This window comes from Sinohyriopsis cumingii, chromosome 16 (genome assembly GCF_028554795.1).
Source record: "Sinohyriopsis cumingii isolate HCF-2022 chromosome 16, ASM2855479v2, whole genome shotgun sequence".
In the NCBI taxonomy this organism is placed as follows: Eukaryota; Metazoa; Mollusca; class Bivalvia; order Unionida; family Unionidae; genus Sinohyriopsis; species Sinohyriopsis cumingii.
This window is the reverse complement of record NC_142976.1, coordinates 77337699-77362681: the sequence shown is the minus strand read 5'-3', so window position 1 is coordinate 77362681 and position 24983 is coordinate 77337699. Positions and strand designations below refer to the sequence as shown.

The window sequence follows — 24983 nt, the reverse complement described above, 5'->3', positions numbered from 1 at the left end:
ATAGGATTTTAACCATACAATTTCATAAATTCAGTCATGCTTGAAAATGAAAATTTATTTACTGCTTTGGTTTTTTCTCTCTCCCTGAAATCTGTCAGATTACATCCAGTTTTGATGACAAAATACACTTTGCATTTTATTAAATTTTTTAAAAAGTAAATACTATTAAGGAGATACTGATTTGCATACATGATGGTTGGTCAAAATAAAAATAAGCTCATTTGTATTGGGATACAAATCAAGGCTTGTGTATCATTTGTATTGGGATACAAATCAAGGCTTGTGTATCATGATAGATCACTGTTGATAAACACTCCCACTGTCTGAAGAATCATTTTTATTATGAATTCAATGTATTAGTTGCAATAAAATATTCTGTGTTCCAAAGAATGTCCAAGCTTTTTCCCTCACAATTAAACCAGGAAACAACTTCATGCAACAGAAAATCCAAATCAGAAACCAGTGGCAGGTAAAGCAGGTTGTCATGGAAACAAGCTGTATGCCTAAGCTACCATACATAATTGCTTATAAGTCAAGACCAACCACAAACTGCACAGACCCAGATCTACCATCGCATTAACTTCCACCAGATCTGGGTCTATGCAGTTTGTTAGAGTAATCATAAGTACAAAATTAGACCCTGATCTGCCAGTGCATTATGCAATGGAAAATCAGAGACTGCCATGTTTGCAGTTGGATTTGATTTATAAGAGAGTATATTCAGTATGTTTTACAAACTGTGGCACAATCATAGATAACATTAATAATACAACTGTCTATTAAGGTCAAGGAACCTTGATTCAACATTTAGTGGGTTGTGGTGGTGGTGGGTCATCTTCGCTAGCCAAGGTTCAAACATGATAACATTATCTACACCTTGGCAGATTGAACAGATATAATGGTGCTTTGTCCTAGCGACATCTATTGGATTTGATGAGTTACCTCCCTTAGTCTGTGATGCCAACAAACCAATAATGTGGTGCATTAACACTGACCAAAAATGGTGGAGGCAACTGACCTAAAACGGATACTTTGTAAGTTTAATATCAAAAGAATGACTATGTACCAGACGGAAGCCATTACAGGTCTATTTGAGTGAAAGGTATTTGTGCAAACACAGACCAGCAGTGGAAAATTGCTTATTTATCAGTGCATTCAAGTTGTGTGCTCTCCTTGAATAGTGTTCCAATACACAAAGCACAGAAATATCTGCCCAATGCGCCAAGGTGTAGATAGGATCATCACAACTGAACCCTGGCTAGTGAAGATGGGGAGTTGGTGGGGGAGGGGTCATGTACACAGATGATAAGTCTTCAATCTAATGGAAAGCAGAAACTTCCATAAAACAAGTAAAGACATTAAAACCAAAGCTCCTAATGGTCATCCAGGAATTAAAAGCAGTAACTTATAACTCTCCTACTGCAAGCTTTATCAAAAAGAACATGTCTAAACCAGCTGTGATGAGGTTCAAAAATGCTGAAACTCTTCACATATATGTACATATACATCAATTGAATTTTGCTTTTTAAATTTTTTTCCTTGTTGCTTATAATATTTAATTCAAATTAAATTTAAATGGGTGAATTTGATTAAACAACAAATATATAAATTATTATTATAATTATGTTGGTAATAGATTTAAACTATTTTCTGCTTGTTGCAGCACACAAGCAAGTGCAGTTTCAAGTGATGGGCCACATAATCCCTGCCCACCCACATCACCTTGGTGAAAATAGTTTGGTCTTGCCCATAAAGTAATTGTTGATTATTTCACAGTACAAGGTCAACTAACCAGGGAATGCCACAGATCTGGTCTGGGTAGGTGATGCCAGGTTCTCTTGATGACTCTCTTCATACTTGCAACTTGCATCAGATCCCATATAGCTAAAGCACAAATTGAATAAAATATTTTTAAAATGTCACGAGTACAATAGATTCAAAATGGTCTACTCAGTTTGTAATGACCAGAAGAAATAAGATCTACGAACTGAGCGACTAGCTGGAGTGCAATAATGATCTGCTGTTGTGATAAGTCTTTGATCAAGGCACTGCCTTGGATTTTGGTATTTCATGTGCTGATGTTCCACTGAACACCAATTAATCAATCAATTAGTCTTAATGCTGATTAAGAATTTTTCTTGCTGAATGCATAATTACTGTACCTTTTTTATTCTGTGAGTAACCTGCCTTCCTATCCAGTTTCAATCTTCTTTTCAACATGTATCAGAACATATGATGTTCAAAGAACCTACACATTATTATACCAACAAAATTGAGGGTCTGGGTTACTCATTAGTATATGGATTTCATCATTATATATCACTTCATCTCACCTTTATCCACGTGGGTTTGAGTCTTGGGCTCAGATAATGTGGGTAATTGAGAAAGCTTTCCAGTAGCCTCCCATAGGTCACTGGTTCTTCCCTGGTTCTTTCTCCAGGAGATATCCTGTCCACCATGTATAGCCTATCATGTGCTGAAAAATGGTTTTAAGCCCATAACAACCACCACCAATCCAAATCTGCAAAGGATCTGACGTTATTTTAGCAGACCAACAAACCTGTATACAACATGATAAATTGTTTTCTCCATTATGCTAGCAGAATGATTGGTTTGGTTTTGTGGGTTTAATGCCATTTGTCAGCACATGATAGGCTATACATGGTAGCAAGGCTATTTGACAAAGGAATAATCCAAGAAGACCTCAGGAAGACCACAGACCCACAGGAAGCTAATGGAAAGCTATTAGTTAAGCCAAGACTGGAAACCACATAGACAGAGGTGAGATGTGAGTGATCCGTAAAGGCAAGAACCATAGACCATTTTACCACCTAGGGATCCCTTAACAGAATGAAATTAATATTTAAAATGATTAAATAGGCATTATAATATATCTTGATTAACACAAGAATATCAATAATTAAAATGTCAACTGTTTGCACTTCTTTCTAATCCTATGGCCCTGTACAATTCTTGACACATTTAGGGGAAGATACTCCAGCTAAAAGTCTGGAAACTTTGAGAGGAGTTATGCCAGAATCACAGCCATTTTCAGCCATTTTCATAAATTTCAAATCAAATAAAAAATGAGATCAAAATATTCTCAGCAAATAACTGAAAGACTCGGCAGTTCATACCATATGGTATCATGCCAGTTTGTGACCTATGATATTTAATACTGAATTCACCAATTTCTGGGTGCACATGCTTGCAATACATTTTTAGACTCAAGAAACAATTTTTCTTCTACAGAAACAACAAGATCTCTTCTCAGAGTTTTAGTATCAAGAAAAATGTAATTTTCACCAAAACCAGGTAAATTGATACCCATGAAAATAAGCTAATTCACAGTACATGATGCTATGAAACCAATACAAAAGTAAAGTTCTGTACTTCATCATTCAAAGTATGGCAGACTTACAAAGTTACATATAATCCTGCATTAATTATTTCCATACTGCAGACATATGTATGAGGCATATATATTATGGGGCAGGGGAGCAATTTGGGTGAAACAGTTATCCCAGTAGCTGTCATTTTGCCCAAATACGTAAAGAAAGCAAAGCTGACTTCACCTTTCATGAGTCGCTGTCTCCCCCCATATTTCCCAAGAAGTCCTTTAGCATTTGGAATACAATATCAACTCTTGTCTTTTCTATCTCTTAAATGAGCAGTGTAAAACTGTTATGACATAGCATTTTCATGCTTGTGATAAACCTCTGTGAACCATAATAATTAATGTTTATAATTATCCTGCAATGCAAGTTACCTACCAAAAATCTACACATAAAACTTTAAGTGAACTTCCATGCATCTGTAGCCTAATCTTGTGTAAATACTTTGTGGAGGTTTATAGGCTGATTGCTATTAAAGGTAAACATGTTTATTTCATATTTTATCCAAGAACTGAAGAAGAGAAACTTTTACCTTGCTGTCACCCAATTTGACAGTAAAACTATCTTCAAGGTTACCATTTTTGCAAAAACAAAGTCAAAGAACAAATCTGAATGAAACTTGGGAAAAAATTATTTTTTTTAAAATGAAGTTTAATAAGTATTTTTTTTATTTCAGTATTATTGGTCCTAAGCTTTAATAAAATTACTGTTTTATGCAACAGTTTCAAACATTCTAAACTCTGCCCACTCTATGCTCACTTCTTTATATTTCCCCCCAATGTTTCCTATTCTGGCAAGGGAAAGGTCACTGTGCCCAAGACTGCTCTGGTGGCCTAAGTGCTTAGAGTGTCTGCCTTGGATGCAAGAGGTCATGGTTTGAACCCTGGCAGAGTCATATGAATGATTTATACAAATAATACTAGCAGCTGCCTTGCTCAGTGCTCAGCATTATGAGGTTAGTGCTAGGACTGGTAAGCCTGGTGTCAGGATAATGTGACTGATGCTACATGTCTGCAGCATGATGCCCCAGTGCTGGACATCACTATAAACTACCACACTGAAGACATCATAGCAATATGACTAAAATTATTAAAGCTACATTAAAATCTAAACCACAAACACAGTGTGCCCAAAAACGTTGAGTTTTTAATATTAATGATTTGATAGAATATCCTTGTATAAAACTTGTACAGCTAAATCAATCAAATCCTACCTCCTCTGTTCTTCCTCTGTTGTCCAAACTTGATACATTGTGAATTTGGTGCTATCGATATAGCTGCGGACACTGATACTGAAAGAATGTGAAATAATTTATAACTACATCTAATGTACGTTAACATATGCAGACAGTAACATTACAATTATACCAAATCTATGATGTCTGGTCTTAATTATATCTAATCTATGTCTGACTTATGCTAATGGGAACATTATAATTATACTTATTCGCTGCTGACTTAGGCTGACAGCAACATTATAATAATACCAAATCCATGCATTCCTGTGCTGGCAGTAACATTATAATTATACCATATCCATGTATTCTTGTGCTGACAGTAACATTATAATTATACCATATCCATGCATTCTTGTGCTGCCAGTAACATTATAATTATACCAAATCCATGTATTCTTGTGCTGCCAGTAACATTATAATTATACCATATCCATGCATTCTTGTGCTGCCAGTAACATTATAATTATACCATATCCATGCATTCTTGTGCTGACAGTAACATTATAATTATACCATATCCAGGCATTTTTGTGCTGATGGTAACATTATAATTATACCATATCCATGCATTTTCTGCTTACTGTATTATTATAATTATACCATATCCATGCCTTCTTCTGCTGATGGTAACATTATAATTATACCAAATCCATGCATTCTTATGCTGACAGTAACATTATAATTATACCATATCCATGCATTCTTATGCTGACAGTAACATTATAATTATACCATATCCATGCATTCTTGTGCTGACAGTAACATTATAATTATACCAAATCCATGTATTCTTGTGCTGACAGTAACATTATAATTATACCAAATCCATGCATTCTTATGCTGACAGTAACATTATAATTATACCATATCCATGCATTCTTGTGCTGACAGTAACATTATAATTATACCAAATCCATGCATTCTTGTGCTGACAGTAACATTATAATTATACCATATCCATGCATTTTCTGCTTACTGTATTATTATAATTATACCATATCCATGCATTTTCTGCTTACTGTAACATAATTATACCATATCCATGCATTCTTGTGCTGACAGTAACATTATAATTATACCAAATCCATGTATTCTTGTGCTGACAGTAACATTATAACTTACCATACCCACACATTCTTGTGTTGCCAGTAACATTATAATTATACCAAATCCATGCATTTTCTGCTTACTGTAACATTATAATTATACCATTTCCATGCATTTTCTGCTTACTGTAACATTATAATTATACCATATCCATGCATTTTCTGCTTACTGTAACATTATAATTATACCATATCCAGGCATTTTTGTGCTGCCAGTAACATTATAATTATACCAAATCCATGTATTCTTGTGCTGCCAGTAACATTATAATTATACCATATCCATGCATTCTTGTGATGACAGTAACATTATAATTATACCAAATCCAAGTATTCTTGTGCTGCCAGTAACATTATAATTATACCATATCCATGCATTCTTGTGCTGCCAGTAACATTATAATTATACCATATCCATGCATTCTTGTTCTGCCAGTAACATAATTATACCAAATCCATGTATTCTTGTGCTGCCAGTAACATTATAATTATACCATATCCATGCATTCTTGTGCTGCCAGTAACATTATAATTATACCATATCCAGGCATTTTTGTGCTGATGGTAACATTATAATTATACCATATCCAGGCATTTTTGTGCTGCCAGTAACATTATAATTATACATATCCAGGCATTTTTGTGCTGATGGTAACATTATAATTATACCATATCCATGCATTCTTGTGTTGCCAGTAACATTATAATTATACCATATCCAGGCATTTTTGTGCTGATGGTAACATTATAATTATACCATATCCAGGCATTTTTGTGCTGCCAGTAACATTATAATTATACCATATCCAGGCATTTTTGTGCTGATGATAACATTATAATTATACCATATCCATGCATTCTTGTGCTGACAGTAACGTTATAATTATACCAAATCCATGTATTCTTGTGCTGCCAGTAACATTATAATTATACCAAATCCATGTATTCTTGTGCTGCCAGTAACATTATAATTATACCATATCCATGCATTCTTGTGCTGCCAGTAACATTATAATTATACCATATCCATGCATTCTTGTTCTGCCAGTAACATAATTATACCAAATCCATGTATTCTTGTGCTGCCAGTAACATTATAATTATACCATATCCATGCATTCTTGTGCTACCAGTAACATTATAATTATACCATATCCAGGCATTTTTGTGCTGATGGTAACATTATAATTATACCATATCCAGGCATTTTTGTGCTGCCAGTAACATTATAATTATACCATATCCAGGCATTTTTGTGCTGATGGTAACATTATAATTATACCATATCCATGCATTCTTGTGCTGACAGTAACGTTATAATTATACCAAATCCATGTATTCTTGTGCTGCCAGTAACATTATAATTATACCAAATCCATGTATTCTTGTGCTGACAGTAACATTATAATTATACCATATCCATGCATTCTTGTGCTGCCAGTAACATTATAATTATACCATATCCATGTATTCTTGTGCTGATGGTAACATTATAATTATACCATATCCATGCATTCTTGTGCTGACAGTAACGTTATAATTATACCATATCCATGTATTCTTGTGCCGCCAGTAACATTATAATTATACCATATCCAGGCATTCTTGTGCTGACAGTAACGTTATAATTATACCAAATCCATGTATTCTTGTGCTGCCAGTAACATTATAATTATACCATATCCAGGCATTTTTGTGCTGCCAGTAACATTATAATTATACCATATCCAGGCATTTTTGTGCTGATGGTAACATTATAATTATACCAAATCCATGTATTCTTGTGCTGCCAGTAACATTATAATTATACCAAATCCATGTATTCTTGTGCTGCCAGTAACATTATAATTATACCATATCCATGCATTCTTGTGCTGACAGTAACATTATAATTATACCAAATCCATGTATTCTTGTGCTGCCAGTAACATTATAATTATACCATATCCAGGCATTTTTGTGCTGCCAGTAACATTATAATTATACCATATCCAGGCATTTTTGTGCTGATGGTAACATTATAATTATACCATATCCATGCATTCTTGTGCTGACAGTAACGTTATAATTATACCATATCCATGTATTCTTGTGCTGCCAGTAACATTATAATTATACCATATCCATGCATTCTTGTTCTGCCAGTAACATAATTATACCAAATCCATGTATTCTTGTGCTGCCAGTAACATTATAATTATACCATATCCATGCATTCTTGTGCTGCCAGTAACATTATCATTATACCATATCCAGGCATTTTTGTGCTGATGGTAACATTATAATTATACCATATCCAGGCATTTTTGTGCTGCCAGTAACATTATAATTATACCATATCCAGGCATTTTTGTGCTGATGGTAACATTATAATTATACCATATCCATGCATTCTTGTGCTGACAGTAACGTTATAATTATACCAAATCCATGTATTCTTGTGCTGCCAGTAACATTATAATTATACCAAATCCATGTATTCTTGTGCTGACAGTAACATTATAATTATACCATATCCATGCATTCTTGTGCTGCCAGTAACATTATAATTATACCATATCCATGCATTCTTGTGCTGCCAGTAACATTATAATTATACCATATCCATGCATTCTTGTGCTGCCAGTAACATTATAATTATACCATATCCATGCATTCTTGTGCTGCCAGTAACATTATAATTATACCAAATCCATGTATTCTTGTGCTGCCAGTAACATTATAATTATACCATATCCATGCATTCTTGTGCTGCCAGTAACATTATAATTATACCATATCCATGCATTCTTGTTCTGCCAGTAACATAATTATACCAAATCCATGTATTCTTGTGCTGCCAGTAACATTATAATTATACCATATCCATGCATTCTTGTGCTGCCAGTAACGTTATCATTATACCATATCCAGGCATTTTTGTGCTGATGGTAACATTATAATTATACCAAATCCATGTATTCTTGTGCTGACAATAACATTATAATTATACAATATCCATGCATTCTTGTTCTGCCAGTAACATTACAATTATACCATATCCATGTATTCTTGTTCTGATGGTAACAATATAATTATACCATATCCATGCATTCTTGTGATGCCAGTAACATTATAATTATACCATATCCATGCATTCTTGTGATGCCGGTAATGTTATAATTATACCAAATCCATGTATTCTTGTGCTGATGGTAACATTATAATTATACCAAATCCTTAACAAAATATGCATCTCCTCCAGAAAATAAAAAATTAGATAATATAATTTTATGTTTTATGCACCAGTATATATTAGAATATTTTCAAGACTCGTTTAATGTCCTTGACTCTTGTATGTTACATCATTCCAAATACTCCCTGAAAACAAAACAAACATTTCCTCCAAGGGCTGTTCCAATAAAACATACTTGGGATCAAGAAGCAGTTCAGAATTTTTCAACATTTTCATAGGAACTCTTTAAGTGATTAGAGTTACCTGGTAATATAGTTTTAAAAAAGTGCTTTCCATGGGTGACATGTTTAAATGTAACGGACCTATTGCTTCCTGTGTGAACTATCTGAAATATACCTCAGACATCCAGGAGTACTGTTGGCTGCTTCTATATAGGCCCGTGTAGCATCTCTAAAATCTTCCTTCTTGTCTGCCTTAACATCCATATCAACTTGTAACAACAGCAGCTGCATGAGAAAATTGCATGAATGTCAGCAATCAATTTGTACTAACAGAAACCATAGAAAAAATTCTGCAATTTCCGCAAAGCATGCTTTGTTGTTTCAATGAACACAGTTTGTATTTTTGGACATTATATGAATATGAATAATTACAGGTGTTTTAAACATTAAAATTAAAACAGTTTACCTCTTTGGATTTCAAATAAGCAAACAAATTATGTTAAAAGCAAACTCAGCATTACAAACTGATTAAATTGACAATGACAAATGTTGAATCGCTCTCGGAATGAACCCACAAGATCCTTAAGTTAAAATACAACAACAGTAGGTGGATAAAGATGTACAGCTGACAACAGAGGTTTGAATCTTGGGTGTAAGTTGTATTCTGTATCCTCCAATGTTCTTGTTTAATACAATTCTGCAAAAAATAACAAAAGATTTATATATGTGAAATTGTATCCAATTTTAAAACAACACACATATATAACCTGCATATTACTAATAACAGTGCATATCTGCACAAATTTAAGATCACAGATTTTGTGAATAGATTTGATCCATGAAAATTTAATGTAATGTGTGTGAGTAGGCTTTGTAATGCAGCTTTAACAATTTTTCATTCATCGCTACGATGTCTGCAGTGTGGCACTTTATAGTGATGTCTTGCACTGGGGCATCATGCTGCACAGATGTAGCATCATGTCCCACACAGTCACATTATTTGACACCAGTCTGACCAGTAATAATGATAACCTCTTAATGCTGAACACCAAGTGAGGCAGCTACAAGTACCATTTGTATAAGTCTTTGGTATTTCTCAGTCAGGGTTTGAAAAAGACAACCTCCCCCATCCAAGGTGGACGTGCTAACCACTTAGGCCACGAGAGTAGTTGAAAATTTTAATGATGTTTAATTATTATGAATCCCACCATACATTAACCAACTACTATAGTGACAGCAGTTTAGTAATTGTTAGCACTAACATACTACAGTTTAGTAATTGTTAGCACTGACATACTAGTTTAGTAATTGTTAGCACTGACATACTAGTTTAGTAATTGTTAGCATTGATATACTAGTTTAGTAATTGTTAGCACTGACATACTACAGTTTAGTACTTGTTAGCATTTACATACTAGTTTAGTAATTGTTAGCATTGACATACTAGTTTAGTAATTGTTAGCATTGACATACTAGTTTAGTAATTGTTAGCATTGACATACTAGTTTAGTAATTGTTAGCATCGACATACTAGTTTAGTAATTGTTAGCATTGACATACTACAGTTTAGTAATTGTTAGCATTGACATACTAGCTTAGTAATTGTTAGCATTGACATACTAGTTTAGTAATTGTTAGCATTGACATACTACAGTTTAGTAATTGTTAGCATTGACATACTACAGTTAGTAATTGTTAGCACTGACATACTAGTTTAGCAATTGTTAGCATTGACATACTACAGTTTAGTAATTGTTAGCATTGACATACTACAGTTAGTAATTGTTAGCACTGACATACTAGTTTAGCAATTGTTAGCATTGACATACTACAGTTTAGTAATTGTTAGCATTGACATACTACAGTTTAGTAATTGTTAGCATTGACATACTACAGTTAGTAATTGTTAGCATTGACATACTACAGTTAGTAATTGTTAGCATTGACATACTACAGTTAGTAATTGTTAGCATTGACATACTACAGTTTAGTAATTGTTAGCATTGACATACTAGTTTAGTAATTTTTAGCACTGACATACTACAGTTTAGTAATTGTTAGCATTGACATACTAGTTTAGTAATTGTTAGCACTGACATACTAGTTTAGTAATTGTTAGCATTGACATACTACAGTTTAGTAATTGTTAGCATTGACATACTAGTTTAGTAATTGTTAGCATTGACATACTAGTTTAGTAATTGTTAGCATTGACATACTACAGTTTAGTAATTGTTAGCATTGACATACTAGTTTAGCAATTGTTAGCATTGACATACTACAGTTTAGTAATTGTTAGCATTGACATACTACAGTTTAATAATTGTTAGCATTGACATACTACAGTTTAGAAATTGTTAGCATTGACATACTACAGTTTAGTAATTGTTAGCATTGACATACTAGTTTAGCAATTGTTAGCATTGACATACTACAGTTTAGTAATTGTTAGCATTGACATACTACAGTTTAGTAATTGTTAGCATTGACATACTACAGTTAGTAATTGTTAGCATTGACATACTAGTTTAGTAATTGTTAGCATTGACATACTACAGTTTATGGGTTATTAGGAAATCGGCCTACACGACTAATCTAACTGCAATTATAATGCTTACGTTTCACTTAACTGAAAATCTAAATTTATAAATGGTACAATAACAAAACTTCAAATATATGCCGACTTAACCAATCTAACTGCAGTTAAAATCCATAAATGAAAATCATAACAAAACTTAAAAAAAACAACCTGACTTGATCAATTGAACAGACTTGTATAGGTGCTGTTTCATTTTTAAAAAAATCAAAATCTAATCGTACAAAAACAAAACAACTAAACTTTGCTGACTTGACCAATCTAACTGCAAGTTATAATGCTGATCACATTTTATAGACAATCAGATAAATTGTATAATAACAAAACATACTGTGTTCTCAGCATCAGCATCCACTTCCTCATCCACCACACCATCAAAATTCACCTACAGCCAAAATGAGAAAACAGAGTCATCTGCAGTTTGTGTTTACAAATAATACTGAGAACTGATAGGCATTATGAGTTTAACTCCAGAAGAGAAAGTGTAAATAATGAACAGATGGATTAACAAATGAAACAAATTTTTGTTAAAAATATTGCATCTGAAAACTGTGAATAGCAAAAGGCACATCTTCATCAGTGGTCTAAATGTGTATCAAATTTCAAAGATATATTAACAAGTTTTTAAATTAACCCCCAGAAATTGAAGTGTGGACAAATTAAACAAATAAATTTAAAAGAAAAAAGTCCAATTTAGACTACTAGTCTAAAATGCATACCAAGTTTCAGAGATATCAAGAGATGGTTGGGAGTTATGCTCCAGCAGCAAAAGTGTCAATGATGGTTGGATGAACAGACAAAAAGATGAAAACTGATGAACTCTAAATAGCAAAATGCATATTAACACAACTGGTCTAAGTGTACTAAATTTTATACCCATGTCTTAAACGGAGAGAGAGATTCTCTCAAACCATTTGTCCTACACATAAATATGATTTAACATGTCAGTACAATAATGGCTATAAGGTGCTGATTAATAGGTAAACTATGTAAGTGACAGATGGACTAACAGACGGAACCCATTTCTACATTGCCCACCAGTCAAGTCCCTTTCATCAGATAAAAACTGTTCAGACAGAACCCATTTCTATATTCCCCACCAGTCTAGTCCCTTTGATCTGATGCAAACTGTTCATACAGAACCCATTTCTATATTCCTCACCAGTCAAGTCCCTTTGATCTGATACAAACTGTTCATACAGAACCCATTTCTACATCCCTTAGCATATAGTCCCATACCTTTGATCTGATGCAAACTGTTCATACAGAACCCATTTCTATATTCCCCACCAGTCTCGTACCTTTCATCTGATGCAAACTGTTCATACAGAACCCATTTCTACATCCCCTAGTATATAGTCTCGTACCTTTGATCTGATGCAAACTGTTCATACAGAACCCATTTCTATATTCCCCACCAGTCAAGTCCCTTTGATCTGATGCAAACTGTTCATACAGAACCCATTTCTATATTCCCCACCAGTCTAGTCCCTTTGATCTGATGCAAACTGTTCATACAGAACCCATTTCTACATCCCCTAGTATATAGTCTCGTACCTTTCATCTGATGCAAACTGTTCATACAGAACCCATTTCTATATTCCCCACCAGTCAAGTCCCTTTGATCTGATGCAAACTGTTCATACAGAACCCATTTCTATATTCCCCACCAGTCTAGTCCCTTTGATCTGATGCAAACTGTTCATACAGAACCCATTTCTACATCCCCTAGTATATAGTCTCGTACCTTTCATCTGACACAAACTGTTCAGACAGAACCCATTTCTACATCCCCAGTATATAGTCTCGTACCTTTGATCTGATGCAAACTGTTCATACAGAACCCATTTCTATATTCCCCACCAGTCTAGTCCCTTTGAACTGATGCAAACTGTTCATACAGAACCCATTTCTATATTCCCCACCAGTCAAGTCCCTTTGATCTGATGCAAACTGTTCATACAGAACCCATTTCTATATTCCCCACCAGTCTAGTCCCTTTGATCTGATGCAAACTGTTCATACAGAACCCATTTCTATATTCCCCACCAGTCTAGTCCCTTTGATCTGATACAAACCGTTCATACAGAACCCACTTCTATATTCCCCACCAGTCAAGTCCCTTTGATCTGATGCAAACTGTTCATACAGAACCCATTTCTATATTCCCCACCAGTCAAGTCCCTTTGATCTGATGCAAACTGTTCATACAGAACCCATTTCTACATCCCCTAGTATATAGTCTCGTACCTTTCATCTGATGCAAACTGTTCATACAGAACCCATTTCTATATTCCCCACCAGTCAAGTCCCTTTGATCTGATGCAAACTGTTCATACAGAACCCATTTCTACATCCCCTAGCATATAGTCTCGTACCTTTCATCTGATACAAACTGTTCAGACAGAACCCATTTCTACATCCCCAGTATATAGTCTCGTACCTTTCATCTGATACAAACTGTTCAGACAGAACCCATTTCTACATCCCCAGTATGTAGTCTCGTATCTTTCATCTGATACAAACTGTTCAGACAGAACCCATTTCTACATCCCCAGTATATAGTCTCGTACCTTTCATCTGATACAAACTGTTCAGACAGAACCCATTTCTACATCCCTAGCATATAGTCTCGTCCCTTTCATCTGATGCAAACTCTTTTCAACATACAACAAGTGTAGGCTAAACCTAACAGTCACACTGTTTTAACTTAACTCTATTAAATTGTTCTTGCTAACTATGCACTGCAAAATATATATATACATAAGATAAATATATAAGATAAATGGAGATCAGGTTAATGAAATTAAACGAAATTAGACTAATTTCATAAAAAATTCATTTTAAATAAAGACACACTGAAGTTTCTTGATAAATCTCAAAAACAAATATTTTAGTATTGACGATATTCAAATATAAATATTTTAGCCTGTTTCACAAGTGTTTCTTCTTTTCTGTTACAGGGAAACAATATTTAAATGTCAAAACTAACCCTGTTCTCCATTCTGTCAAGCAATGTTGCTAGTCTGTCAACTTGTGTCTCCAATCTCATGTTGACAAAGGATGCTGAAATTTAAAAAAATAATCTGAGTCCTACAAGGGCCTTATAAAAGAGATTGTTGCTTTTGTTTGCCTTCACACATCTGCCATATGTAGGGCTACAAAAAATCCTTTATCTAACAACTCACACAGTTGAAAAAATTTCAGGGCATGTAAAATATCACCACTTGCACTGAAAAAATATACAGACATGGGACAACAAATTTTAATTGTTGCGCAATTTCAAGAAATTTTTCATAATTTACATTTAAGTAAAAAATTGTAGGATTTTTCAGTCCTTTTTTGGTTTGATGTCTTATGGCACAGCAAGACATGTAGGTTATTTAGTACTGAGGCAATTGGAGCAACGTCTCCTGGCCTGTACAATTGCTGATAGGGGTCATGCTGATGGTAATTTTTTGTGTGTCTATACAATAGTTGATTAGCTGATAGGGGTTGTGCTGATGGCAATTTTCTGTGTCTATACAATAGCTGATAGGAGCTGAGTTGATGGTAATTTGTGTATCTATACAATAGCTGATAGGGGCTGTGCTGATGGTAATTTTTGGTGTCTATACAATAGCTGATAGGATCTGAGTTGATGGTAATTTGTGTATCTATACAATAGCTGATAGGGGCTGTGCTGATGGTAATTTTTGGTGTCTATACAATAGCTGATAGGAGCTGAGTTGATGGCAATTTGTGTGTCTATACAATAGCTGATAGGGGCTGTGCTGATGGTAATTTTTTGTGTCTACACAATAGTTGATAGGGGCTGTGCTGATGGCAATTTTTTTGTGTCTACACAACAGTTGATAGGGGCTGTGCTGATGATGTTTTGTGTGTCATTAAAATAGCTGATGAGCACTGTGTTGATGGCAATTTTGTGTCTCCTATACAATAGCTGATAGGGGCTGTGCTGATGGCAATTTTGTGTGTCTCTACAATAGCTGATAGGGACTATGCTGATGGAAATTTTGTGTCTCTACAATAGATGATGGGCACTGTGTTGATGGCAATTTTGTGTGTCTCTACAATAGCTGATGGAGGCTGTGCTGATGGCAATTTTGTGTGTCTCTACAATAGCTGATGGGTGCTGATGGCAATTTTGTGTGTCTCTACAATAGCTGATGGCAATTTTGTGTGTCTCTACAATAGCTGATGGGCACTGTGTTGATGGCAATTTTGTGTCTCTACAATAGCTGATGGGCATTGTGCTGATGGCAATTTTGTGTGTCTCTACAATAGCTGATAGGGGCTGACTACAACAGTTAGGTATTAGATAACAAGACAGGTTTTAAAAACCATTTTCAGCAATTCCTAACTTTGAAAATACAAAGGTACCGATGATTTAAATTTTAGAAGCTTCTTTAATTGATAAAAAGGTCCATAGTACTACCACATCAAACACAGAACTGTGTTGATGAAGGGTGGTACTTTGTTGCTCTTTTTTCTTGAAAAGCTTATGAACAAAAATTAACATACTATGTCACTGGTAGCTGCATAGTACACTTAACATACACAAGCAAATAGTGTGTAACAAATAATGTTAATGTACTCAATGACCATACCTTCACTTGCGGACTGTGCTAATCCACTAATCTGTCTCTTTGCCCTACGTACAACACGGCCTGGCACAATAGCAACATCTGGCTTTATTATAATGTCAGATATGTGAACTGGTGTAATGTTGCTGAAAGGAAAAGTAGTTACTAAATTAATTAGAACATTTATTTTGAGAGGTATTGCTGTAGAATAACTATGTATTTTTAAATGGCTTATTTATTGAAACCAGGCTTTGTTCCAATACTTGCAAACAATTAGGCTGACCATATTTTCCTCAAAATATGACAGTACATGTGTCAATTTTATGGATTAAGGTCTAACCATAACGATAAAAGTAACATTAGGAATGTATTAATGGAACTAGGATGCCCAACTACAGTGCCTGGAAAATGAACTAAATCAAAACCTAACATAGGTGTGACATGTAGGTGTATGGATGGACATACACATGGATAGAAATAGGTAACACTATAGGCCTCCAGCAATGTCCTAGTGGTGTACTCCAAAAGATACACAAAGAAATACATTTTTTTTATATCTCAGCTTATTTTTTAAAACCACAACATATATGTTATACAATTATAGATCCTTCTTAAGACATACAATGTTATGAAACTGTCAAAGGTAAAGTTTGGACAAGTTTAATGAAAATTTTTTTGTAACAAATATGAGTAAAAGTATTTAACACTTATAACTGACCAAATTACAAATTGCAGTTTACATACAATTTTAAACAGCGACTGTCTACCACATGAGGAAAACGCAAACGAGATTCAGTCAAGATAAGTAAAGTTACCATTATTAGTGTGACATCATTGGTACCAACTGTTATTCAGCAATTACACTGTTTATTTCAAGCAGAAATAATGACTCTTATGTCAATTTACTTTCAGGACATCAGTCATAAACAGAAAGCTACCGTTTTACAGTAAAATCTAGAAACTCATTTTACCCTAACTATTAATTTTTTTTATGTTTCTTACATGCTATTTGGAAATTAGCAGCATAACTTATCAGTGTTGCACCTAGAGTTTGGAAATTACCAGCATAACTCATCACCATGAGTTTGGAAATTAGCAGTACAACTTGTCAACATTGCACCTAGAGTCTGGAAATTACCAATTCAAGTTGTCACCTTGCATTTGGAAATTACCAGTATAACTTGTCAATGTTGCAACTTTAGTTTAGAAATTACCAATATAATTTGCCAGTGCTGCACCTTGAGTTTGGGATTATGTTTTTTTCTATGTCCCCAAATCTTGACCCAGTGTGCATCTAGGCATGCTTTGTCATCATAAAAACATTAAAAATGGGCAGACAACTCCTCTTTGACTGTCCATATCTATCCTGGCATCAGCAACAAAGTTTACTGAGATGATAAAAACTGTAATGAAAATCCCTTTTAAAACAATGTATCTGGTAAGGAAAACATTCAAGGTTTGTGCTAAAAAACTGAGCCACAACAGTAAGTCTTTGATGGCTGCTAGTATAATGTATTTTTGGGTTAAAGTCACCCTATGGCAAGGAAAATTTAATTTATTTTATGGCTAAAATAATGACAAAAGAGACTAAATTTATGCAAATATACAATGTAATTTAATTAACGATTTATTAATTTGAAAAGAAACCAAATTTTTCTACTAAATTAAATTTTCCAGAAAATATTCACCTGATCATATTAACATTAGGGATAAAAGCCAGCAACCTCCTGAATCTAGTCCTACTAAAAGAAGTTTCTGTCTTTATCATGTAGACAAAGACTGATAACTCATGCCCATTACCTCCACCTGCCAACTCTAGGTATCACCAATTTTAAAGCTGTTCAAACTGCCAATAAGGCTGACTGCATAGTTGGGTGAATTGGAGGGTCTTTAAGTTATGAAATCAGTTAAGTATTCTTGGAGAAACAATTTGCTAGAAAAATTGGCTTTCTCTTTTGAATACAATCCCCTGAACTGTTACAGTAGTCAGTGCCACCCGTGCAATGATGTGTGGCTGAGTAATGGGATTAAGGGTAGCATGTGTACATAACAAGTTGTTAATTGATCTACCTTACTGTTATAATCTGGAGAGCTGAGACCAAATGCAGGATGGTTTATTTTGAGGTGTTATAAGTAATAGAGGGAACAAATTTTGAGTCTCTGATTACAAATCAGCTTTAGTTTGGTGGAGGTGAAATAAAAAGAAAAGACCAATCAAATAATAATTTCGGCAGATAAACTTTGTAAATATTTTGATTTTTTTTCTAATTGCTATTGCACTGTTCAAGATGTTTCAAGTTATAGTTTAATGAACAATAATTGAGCTGTTCACATTGATACTTTATCAGTTGGTAAAAGTTTCTCATTTATCATATCTTTCCTTTACGATACCATGTATTTACCCAAATGTACAGTGTTTTTCAAAAATAATTTTAAGATGATTACATATGAGTTCTGACAGGAATAATACCAGTATAAATTGTTTACTACTTGTCCAACATCATCAACTTCGACAAATACATAAAAAGTCTGGAAAATGAAAGAATTTGGATAGAACTTTTCTTGGGTATAACATTCTAAAATCCCAGTCCTCTTTATAAACAATCTTTACTGTAAATCTTTTACCTTTCCTTTCGTGCTTGCTCATCAAGACTATCCGAAGCAGATTCAAGAGGCTTTTGTAGAGAAGAAGTTTGGTTGATAACTTCTGACATCAAAAAACGTGTCATAAATTTGTCTATTCGAGACTTCTGGGGATAACTCTGGAGAGAAATATTAAAAGGTTACAAAACTGTAAGCCTTCAAAAAAGTAAACACTATTTAGTTGACTTAAATTTTTGAAAATTTCTATTTTGTACTCATTATAAAAGAGAACTAGTGCATGCTTTGTGAAGGCTTGTTCCTATATATGGACATGGTATTCCCTAAGGTCTCACACAACAATTAATACACATATTTCCCGGATGATTGTTTTTTTGTTGTTGTTTTAACATCACTTTTGCACATTTATGCCAATATCATACTGAGAAATTAAGTTAAGTGCCTTTCCTAAGGAACACTTGGCTTGGCCTGGGCAGGACTGAACCTGCAACCTTTCAAGTAGAAACCTAATGCTCTACCGACAGAGCTACCATGGCTTCCTTTCTGGAATGAGCCAAAAAATATGAATTGCAAGAACAAGCCCCTATTTATTTTTAAATGTTTGATTAAAATATACACAAACTTCTGGCATAAGGTAATTATGTTTTAGAAGATTACTATGCATTTCCCACTGATTTATACTATGAATGGGTATTGTCATACCAACTATACTTGCTTATAAGTCAAGTCAAACTACAAACAGCAAATATCCTGATCTTTCATAGCATAATGCACCTGCAGATCAGGGTCTATGATGTCTGTTCTACTGATTACTCTTAACAAGTGGCAAAGACCCAGATCTTCCAGTGCATTATGTGCTGGCAAAGCTGGGTCTGTGCAGTTTGCAGCTGGACTTGACTTACAAGTGAGTACAAATGGTATTTCTTTGGAGAATGAATATGTCAAGTTGTGATTTTCCTGCTCAAAATCCTGATTGGCATGGGGTTTTAATAGGGATTATTTCAAAGTATCATCTCTCTCTTTCATCTTTTTTCTCACCTTTACTATTATTAAATATTTTTGACCTAATTATTTAGTGCCCCTTGGATTGATGTACAATTACAAATTTCTATGATCATGTATTCCTTTACTGTTGCATCTATACTTTTTAATTTCTTTATGTCCAGAAATACTTTCTGATAACAAAGAAGGAGAAATATCCTGCAAGTTAGGTGAAGCCAAATTACCAGCTCTCCAATCCTAAATTATGATCAGAAAATAATAAATACAGTAGCAGACATGAAGGATTCTCCCTATGCTAATGAATAAATAGATCCAAGTTCTTCCCAAGCTTTACACTAATATTCAGGGATCGTCCTGGGCTTCGCCAATGTCGCAAATTGCGATTTTTTTTCCTTATTGGCGACAAAAATATCCCATCTGGTGATTTTTTTGGCGACAGACTTTTTGGTTATTTAATTTGTACATACAATTATGGATTTTGACAGGATAAATTAAAAGGGAGAATGAAAGGAAGCCACAAACTTGACTAAGCAATGCATTGGAATCAATCTGTTACACAAACGATCCTTTGTTCGCATTGACAACCCCATCTTTACAGTGCATTGTTACATCATAATCTGCTTATGCTGATATCTGGTTTGAGTACTGTATGCTGTGATACAGTCAATCATGCTGCCGAACTATACCTACAACTGACCGACTTCTGAAGATGGGAATAGAAAAGATACAATTAATTGAATGGCTAATCCTTCTGTTGTTGTCTTTTTTTTTTTTTTTTTATATATATATATACCAATACAATAGTTTTGCTTAACCTTCATAGAAAACTGATAACCTTTGAAGTACCGACTATTGCGTATAAATACAAAGCAAATGGAAAAAATCTCAATCACAATTATATCTGTCGCCAGTGCAGCATTTTACTCATTGATCTTTTCCTTTTGCCATCAATCCGTGTTATGGCTGCAGAGACTTAAACTCCGCAACAAGAAATAGCAAAAAAAAAAACAAAAACAGTTTTGCATAATTAATAATAATTATTTATTTCTCAAAATACAGGAGTGAAAGAATCCCTAAATAGGGGTGAATTTATGCTTATATATACGGTCCAATATTGCCAGGTGTTGACTCATGTAAGTTTCATTCGTGGGAATGGAGATCCTAGTTTGCTTGTCGAGAAAATTTATACAGCATTCAGTGATCATTCTTGGGATTTAGGAAGCAATTCACTTCAAGCTTTGTGAAGCTAACTATGGGGGGGGGGCTGCTGAGAGACTACTGGTGTCACCTGTCAGCACTGTAGACTGTGAACGTGGATTCAGTAAGATGAACCTCATAAAAACTGACATCAGAAATAAACTCTGCATCTCATCTCTCGAGAATTTAATGAGAATCAGCATGTACAGATGTGAAAAATTAGACTTTGAAACTGCATTCAACAAGTTGGCAGCCCTAAAATCGCGACGGATCTTCATATAACACTTTGTAACATTTTGTTAATGCATATTGTAATTAGAGTATTAACTAACCCATCTTTTGTAATTTTCATTGCCTGTTACATTAATAGACTAAATTAACACTTCAAAAAATGTACACTACTTGTTCTGGCGACACTTTTTGAAAATTGGCGACAAAATATTGAGGTTGGCGATTTTTTTGGCAACAGCTTTTTAAAAGCCAGGACCATCCCTGAATATTATATTATACCTGCATGTGTTGTTGTTTTGGCTTTAACATCATTTCTCAATGCAAGATAGGCCATGGATGGTGATTAGTACAACTGCTTAAGAAATAACTCTGGAAAACTCCAGTAGGAACTGCCAACCCATCCCGAGACTCAAACCCACACGGACAAAGGTGAAATGACAGTGATCAGTAATGGCAATGGCAAGCGCTTTAGACCACATGGCTGCCTGTTACCATTGAAAGCCATCCAAGGCCACTATACCTCCATATTGAGAGATAACCAAATAAACATCTCCCATATCATTCCAGACTAACTAAAGTATTTGCCTACCCTCCTGACAGCTTGTACCCCCACCATCGATTTAAAAACAAAAGGCTTCAAGGATACAAAACATGCAAAAGCTTCATCATTTCATTAATCAATTTACAATTTCTAACCTAATTACTGCCAGGGAGGCTCTAACACTTTGTTTTGATTTCATTTCAATCAAAAGAGAGTTTACACAGGAAAGAAATAAATGAAAAACCAGCATGTTCAATGTCCTTTTCTAGACCTTGGAAAAGTCCATTTTCAGTGAAAGGATGAGGTTCCTTGAACTACAGACTAAATGGTTAAAAAAACATCATCTGTATCCAACAGTTGTAATGTTTAGTTTACAATAAAATGAGTCAATGTTTAAAGGATGTAACTCCCAAATTTACAGAATTATTTCGAGGATATAGAAATTAATGAACTACATCACTCCTGCTGTCTTAAACAGACTTTCCCATGCAAATATGGTGGCCATCTTAGTAGAGAATCTTCCATTCTGAAATGTGAAGGAGATGGCAGTGTTAGAGGACCCCAAGTGACAAGCAGGTTAGAAATTAAAATTAATGAGTGAAATGACTATGTTTTGCGATTTTCATCTTGAAAATTGAGGGGTAGTACAAAATGCTGGGAGGGTGGGTGAATGCTGTAAATGATTTTGAGAAGGCTGTACATACAAGTTATGTTTGCACTCATAATGGGAATCTGACATTTTCTTTATAACTCCCTTGCCCATACACTTTGAAAACTGAGCTCTTCCCAACAATACCTGAGAGGTTGATGTAAGGAGGCTATTGATTTTCCTGTTCAAATCCTCCAATATCCCATACAACTCCTGAAACTCCCCTAGGTGTTTGGAAAAATAGTCACACAGCTCTCCGGTGTCAATGTTACTGAAAGAGTAGAACAAATCTGATGTATTGTCATGATACTTTTCTGAAGTACCATACTGTGTAAGATGCAGGTACAACTGAATCCAATGTAGACCCAGAGCTTCAATAACATAATACCAGCACAGCAGGGTCAACCCTTGTTTTAATCTACCATTGACTTTATTAGTCTGCCTACCAAGACTGTACCTACACAAAGAATTTGCAGATATTAGTTGGGGGAAATGATAGTAAAAAGAACTGTGCCCAACCCCACCCCCAGCAGACTGTTTGCATCAGATGAACAGTTTTCAAGCAACTGTCATAAGCAGCATAATGTCAAAAATGGTATCACACAAGCATACCAAGTACACAAACTTACAACATTCTTCCTGATACAAATTTAGCTTTTGTCTGCCTTAAATATATCCCTTTGCAAACTATTTTTAGTTTTGAACAATTTAATCTACACTCACTGCATAAATATTCATGGCATTATCTAATGCTCCAAAAATGATGACATCTCATTTTTGTTTTACTTTCTTTTTTGTCCCCAGGCATTGGTTAGACTTTCCACTGCACTGAAATGAGAACCAAAGCAGGTCAAATGACCCAGCCATGATTTGAAGAATTGCCTTTCTATACTTAATACTTTCTGGTAGTGTATCTGGCAGGTATGAAATGTTTGTCTTATGGTCTGGGTATTTTCCTCCAAGAAAAGTATCAGTTATATAATAGGACCTGGTATGGTATTACTAATAATAAAAGATCAAGGTCAAGTTTGACTTCCACCCTTTTATGTAAATTTTAATTATTTGGCAGAGGAATCTGTGTCATACAGACACAAGTTTATTTATTGAGAAGGTACAAAAAAAATACAGTGAACTTATGATTTTCTATCTGTCATGTCATCTGACAACATTTGCTATTTCTAGCTTCTTAAAATCTGCTGGATCAATTCCAACCAAATCTGTCAGGGGCATTTAGGTATGAAGACCATTACAATGTCTATAAATCTCAGGGGCATTTAGGTATGAAGACCTTTACAATGTCTATAAATCTGTCAGGGGCATTTAGGTATGAAGACCTTTGCAATGTCTATAAATCTGTCAAGGGCATTTAGGTATGAAGACCTTTATAATGTCTATAAATCTGTCAGGGGCATTTAGGCATGAAGACCATTACAATGTCTATAAATCTCAGGGGCATTTAAGTATGAAGACCTTTGCAATGTCTATAAATCTGTCAGGGGCATTTAGGCATGAAGACCTTTACAATGTCTATAAATCTGTCAGAGGCATTTAGGCATAAAGACCTTTACAATGTCTATAAATCTGTCAGGGGCATTTAGGCATGAAGACCTTTACAATGTCTACAAATGGTGCAGATCTGCAAAATATGCCTGCCATTATAATCAATAAAAAAACCTTCAAACAACTATTTCTAAAAAAGAACAACGGATTTGACTATATTTGAAAGAAAACATTCTGGCATTTAGACATTTCAAGTCTATACAAATGATGCTGATCTCCCATCAAACATCACTAAGAAAAGAAGAAAAAAAAAACCCTCAAAACTCCATCTAAACACCAATTTCAACAAAATTGGAACAAAATTTAACACATTAACCCTTGGAGGATTTTGTCATTTTCACCTGAAAATTGTGTAGGAAACACCTTTTGAAAGCTATTTCTGAACAGATCCGAAAACACCAAATCCCCGGTGATCTTTCAATAACATACTTACTGCCTAGTTGTGTTAGAAACATCGGTTTTCATTGGCTATTTGACTCGCGCATGAGCAGATTGGTAAAAGCTCGAGTTCTGTTTTTTGGGGGTTTTTTTTGTTGTTAAATGCAGCCATTATAATTGTATTGAGACCACTCTTTATTCCAAATGCCCATCTTATCCTACTTTTTGCAAAGGCTCATCTGTCTGTTTGCAGTTCATACTGATTTGCCTTAGATCTGAGACCAAAAAGTCTAAAAATGATCCTAATACGCACTGTATGTGGTTACTGTTGATAGAAATAGAAAAACCTTCAAACAACTATTCTAAAAACTTCCTTAACAGAGTTTAACCGAATTTGACTTAAAGCATCCATAATTTTTCTATGTAACCTTGAGTATGAGCAAAAGCATATGGCACCGAATGGATTGTCTCAGTTTCATAATGACTCATCCCAAGGATTAAAAAAAGT

The 24983-nt window shown here is 34.5% G+C and overlaps 1 protein-coding gene across 2 annotated transcripts in view; it reads right to left on the bottom strand.

Moving 5' to 3' along the window:
• LOC149780844 (N-terminal EF-hand calcium-binding protein 1-like) overlaps positions 1-24983 on the bottom strand; it is a 49330-nt gene that overhangs the window by 13202 nt on the left and 11145 nt on the right. For both annotated transcript variants that reach the window (XM_089937929.1, XM_089937928.1), the window contains 8 exons: positions 22685-22808; positions 18942-19078; positions 16341-16462; positions 14723-14796; positions 12062-12115; positions 9310-9419; positions 4609-4686; positions 1793-1884 (listed from right to left, as the gene is read on the bottom strand). In XM_089937929.1, the coding sequence (XP_089794055.1) occupies positions 1793-1884; positions 4609-4686; positions 9310-9419; positions 12062-12115; positions 14723-14796; positions 16341-16462; positions 18942-19078; positions 22685-22808 (791 nt within the window). The remainder of the gene's footprint in view (positions 1-1792; positions 1885-4608; positions 4687-9309; positions 9420-12061; positions 12116-14722; positions 14797-16340; positions 16463-18941; positions 19079-22684; positions 22809-24983) is intronic.